The sequence below is a fragment of the Clupea harengus genome, chromosome 20 (genome assembly GCF_900700415.2).
Source record: "Clupea harengus chromosome 20, Ch_v2.0.2, whole genome shotgun sequence".
Classification (NCBI taxonomy): domain Eukaryota; kingdom Metazoa; phylum Chordata; class Actinopteri; order Clupeiformes; family Clupeidae; genus Clupea; species Clupea harengus.
The window spans coordinates 21,161,833-21,166,327 of NC_045171.1; the positions used below are offsets into that span (position 1 = coordinate 21,161,833).

At 47.1% G+C, this 4,495-nt stretch overlaps 1 protein-coding gene across 1 annotated transcript in view; it reads right to left on the reverse strand.

The window, feature by feature from the left end:
- Positions 1-3,737, reverse strand: part of LOC116225193 (asparagine synthetase [glutamine-hydrolyzing]-like) — an 8,553-nt gene extending 4,816 nt beyond the window's left edge. Inside the window, exons 1-5 of the mRNA XM_031587199.2 lie at positions 3,649-3,737; positions 2,837-3,093; positions 1,489-1,726; positions 988-1,173; positions 418-519 (exon numbers count right to left, since the gene is read on the reverse strand). Coding sequence (XP_031443059.1) covers positions 418-519; positions 988-1,173; positions 1,489-1,726; positions 2,837-3,085 — 775 coding nt within the window. The 5' untranslated portion in view covers positions 3,086-3,093; positions 3,649-3,737. The remainder of the gene's footprint in view (positions 1-417; positions 520-987; positions 1,174-1,488; positions 1,727-2,836; positions 3,094-3,648) is intronic.
- Between the last annotated feature and the right edge of the window lie 758 nt (positions 3,738-4,495).

A 4,495-nucleotide genomic window follows, 5' to 3' on the forward strand; every position in this document is an offset into this window, starting at 1 on the left:
CTGTTAGCTACACGGAACCCAAACCCACGCAAGTAACGCACACATTCCTTTTTAAATGTTTATTTATCAGAATTTAGATACAAATAAACCCATAAATGATAATCTAAAATGCGCAAATATCATCCCCCAATTATCTACCAACCCGATAATCAGTAGCCACTTAACAGAAAACATATATATTTTAACAGTATGAGGACACACTGGGAATCAAAACCAAGGCCTTGCATTAATGTACACCTCACTCAACCATTCTGAGCTAACTGAACACCTTTAGGTTAGACCAGGCTGGTAAGGGCAGGTGGTGTTACCTCAACACCTTTAGGTTAGACCAGGCTGGTAAGGGCAGGTGGTGTTACCTCAACACCTTTAGATTAGACCAGGCTGGTAAGGCACGGGTGCCCAGGCAGGTGATGTTACCTGAGAGGAGGCAGCCGATCCTCCTGTGGGCCATCAGGCGTTTCTTGACGGCGTTCTCAAACAGCGTCCTGATGTTGCTCTTCACCATCTCCAGCTGGAAGCCTGAGCAAAGGGAGCAGTCAGGATGGTCAGTGGTTACAACTCTGGACATCTCCCAGGCCTACAGCAGCACCACAAGCAGCCCAGCACCCACTGACAGCATATCCTCTCGCCCAACCTGTGCAGCTCTACGGATGCCCACCCAGAGTATGGAGGGAAAAGCCCGGCACATAAGGCTTACCTGAGGGCAGCCTCCCCACGCGGTCATAGAGGGCGTGAGCATGGCACATAAGGCTTACCTGAGGGCAGCCTCCCCACGCGGTCATAGAGGGCGTGAGCATGGCACATAAGGCTTACCTGAGGGCAGCCTCCCCACGCGGTCATAGAGGGCGTGAGCATGGCACATAAGGCTTACCTGAGGGCAGCCTCCCTACGCTGTCATAGAAGGCGTGAGCATGGCACATAAGGCTTACCTGAGGGCAGCCTCCCCACGCGGTCATAGAGGGCGTGAGCATGGCACATAAGGCTTACCTGAGGGCAGCTTCCCCACGCTGTCGTAGATGCTGTGGGCCGGCTCGTCCACACAGCTGTGGAACTGGTCCATCTGGATGGACTCCACCTTCCCCGACAGTTTCAGGTTGAACGCCTCAAAGTGTCCCGGGGGAAAGGGCACCACCCTCACCTGAGAAGCCATGGAGTGGGTGATCTCAGTCAGGCCTGGCGGGGAGGGGAGGGAACATCCTTCAGCACAGGGTTTCAATAGAGTGATTCAGCATGCAGCTTCAGTTACAGAAGTGAAAGGGGTTTTGTCTTGTTTAGAAAGGGTGGGAAGTGAGAGTCTGTGCTGAACTGGGTCGTTTTTATTGTGTGTGCATGTACAGTATACAACACAAGTAAGTACACCCCTGTGTACACCCCTTCTAAAGGATTTAGAAGTGTATCACCTTACAGTAATTGCATTACTTCTTAGCTGAACAGTACTGTATTTCCCACTTTGTGTGTGTGTGTGCATGTGTGTGTGTGTGTGTTCACCTTTGGCCTCGGAGGACACTGCAAGGAAGCCATCGTCGGTGAGCAGTTTGAACATGGGCTTGACGCCATACGTGTCTCTGCCCAGGAACACCTTCTTGTTAGCCGTGTCCAGCAGCACGAAGGCAAACACTCCATCCAGCAAAGACGCCATCTTTTCGATGCCGAAGCGATCATACAGGTGCAGAAGGATCTCTCCGTCCCCTTCAGTCTGGTGCTCAAACTCAAACACCTCCTTCAGCTGAAGACAGTTTGTGGGAGAGAGAGAGACACACACAGATATGTTTTCTATTTCTAGTCTTATATTAGGTAAAACCGTAGTCTTACCATTATATTTTATATTCATATTACCGTCATGAGTCATATTACCGCCATATTTCTGCTGGGCTGGTTGTCTTCACAAATGTATTCCTCTGTTGATACTTAAGAAATACCTCTCCCACATAAATGCACATATATTCACCATCCAACAGATTAAGGGCTGCCTGTAGCTGCTCGCAATAAGTTCAAGTCCCTTATGCCTGTTTACAGAGTGATTGCTGGTTCTGCTCCCACTTACTTAAATGCTCTTGTAAGGGCAAATGTTATCCCCGGATGCTGCGTTCGTCTAATGAGCGTTGTTTAGCACTGCCGTCTGTGCAAGTACAGCCATCTAGACTATTCTCATTCGTAGTTCCGCGTTGGTGGAACGAGCTGCCTATAACTACCAGAGCTGGGGCGTCCCTCTCTACCTTTAAGAAGCTCTATAAGACCCAACTCTTCAGAGAGCATCTCCCTTCCTACCTCACACTTACAGTAGTTACATTCCTGCACTTTATTATTTCTTATGTAAAGTAGTATTTATTGTTACACTAGGTCTCTATTGCTCGTAGCTTGATTGTTCTCTCCTTTGTACGCCGCTTTGGATTAAACCGTCTGCTGAATGACTAAATGTAAATGTAAGGGCCGTTTCACATTGTCTGCCTTTACCGTCGTTCAGAGCATGACAGAGAGAGCGAGAGAGAACAATGGAATAAATACTGCCTTTCACCTAATGTTCACTTAACTTATGCATACATATATACACAACCTAATGTAATTATAGCCTTCATTGGGTTTCTGCTATGACTATAAAGTACACATGTAGCCCACACTTTCCCCTTTCAGGCAACTGCGAAAATAGTTATATAATATAGTATAGTTATACATATAATATCTGTCATAGACATTAAAACTGCAGTGACTGGTGTTAGTTATGTAATGTTGCTGGTATGATGTCAATATGATGTCAAATTGCACACGCAATGCATCTGGTGTGAAACGGCCCCTCACTGGACCAAAGGACAGGAGACTACAGTATGCTTCCACCTACTCTGTGATGGTTGTAGATCTCGCCGTTGTAGCAGAGCCACAAGAAGGGGAACTTCTTGATCCGCAGCGGCTGCATGCCGTGCAGCTGGTCCACGATAGCCAGCCGGTGGAAGCCGAAGCAGCAGTTGGTGTAGCCGTTGACATTCTCGAAGCGGAACGCATCCGGCCCGCGGTGCGCTATCTTCATGGCACTGGTGCACTTGACCGAAAGGCATTCATCGCTGCCGAATAGCGCCCATATGCCGCACATCGTGTAAACTGTGGAGGGTAAAGATAGTTCACCAAGTTAGTGCACATGTCTGATTGACCAAGACCATTGATACTTCACGGTCGAGAGAGTTAACTCAGAAGTTAAATCAATACATTTCAGCCACTTGCAATCTGCGGACAGAAGCAGTAACACGCCCCTACGACAGCTGCTACATCTGGGCCAGGGTGGTTTATCTCACATGTATGTTCACAAACGTGTACACATGCACACACACACACACGCACACACACGCAGAACACGCAGCCAGGGCATCTGTACATTCTTTCTGGCACGCACCCGACAGACACGAGCACACATGCACACACACAAACAAGCACTCCCCTTTAATTCATTAGTAACATACATTTAGTGTTTTATTTCTGATCATTTTGTGAATAAATGCTTTGATTGTATACGTTGGTTGCTATGCAGAACTCATACGATCTTCAACCTTTACTCGTAATTAATAAGGTAACTTTGGTTGTAGTTATTAATTTAATCATTAATCAAAGTTCCAAATTGATAGCTGAATACCATGCTCGCACGGAGGTCAATGTACATACCTTTAAAACTGAACGAGCACACTCACGTTCCCACAGAAGAGAGGTCACAGTTGGGGACTTGTCATTCCTACAGTTGTTCCTGTACTATGCCCCGGCTGGCCGGCTAGTTTAGGGGCGGGACTACGCAATCTGTAAGGAACCACGATATGGTGCCCCTGCGGCTGTTTTGCCTGCCGCACTTTGCCAAGATGTTTTTAAGGCGTCTGCCGTTTTAAAAACGCGTTTGGTGTGTTTCAGCCCTAAGGCTGTGCTAGGCATTGGTTCCTAACAAAATTAACTGTACACAAAGTAGACAGGGACAGCACAAAATAGTATTCAAGTGCTGGTGTTTTATTTGTTTTGATGATCAAAAAATTTAAAGGTAGGTGTTTTTTTTTCTCCGTCTGTGACATCGCACCCCCCCTGGAGAGTGTTCGCGCCCCCCCACTTTGAGAACCACTGGTGTACCCTGACCGTGTGTCCTATGTGAATTATTAACTAACCCCTGAGCTTTTATTATACCTGTGACTATATTCTATTTTAATAAATATAGAGGTGAATGTTATCAGACTCTGGTCTTGACTCAGGGCTGTGTTGCACTGGTTGTTGTACCAGATGGATCAGATAGCTCGTTATCTGTCACTTATTATATATAATCTAATCTAATCAGAAACGGCTATGAGAGGGTAAAATCCCTCCCCCTTTTCACTGTGACCCAAAAGGGAAGAAGGACTGGACTCCCCCACCAGAATGGTTGGGTCCGGGTAACCCCACATCTGTGGAGGGGTCCGATTGACATTAATTGGACCAATCTAGCCCACTGGGCGGCTTGATATAAGGTGCACCTCATTGTTGAGTGAGAGAGATT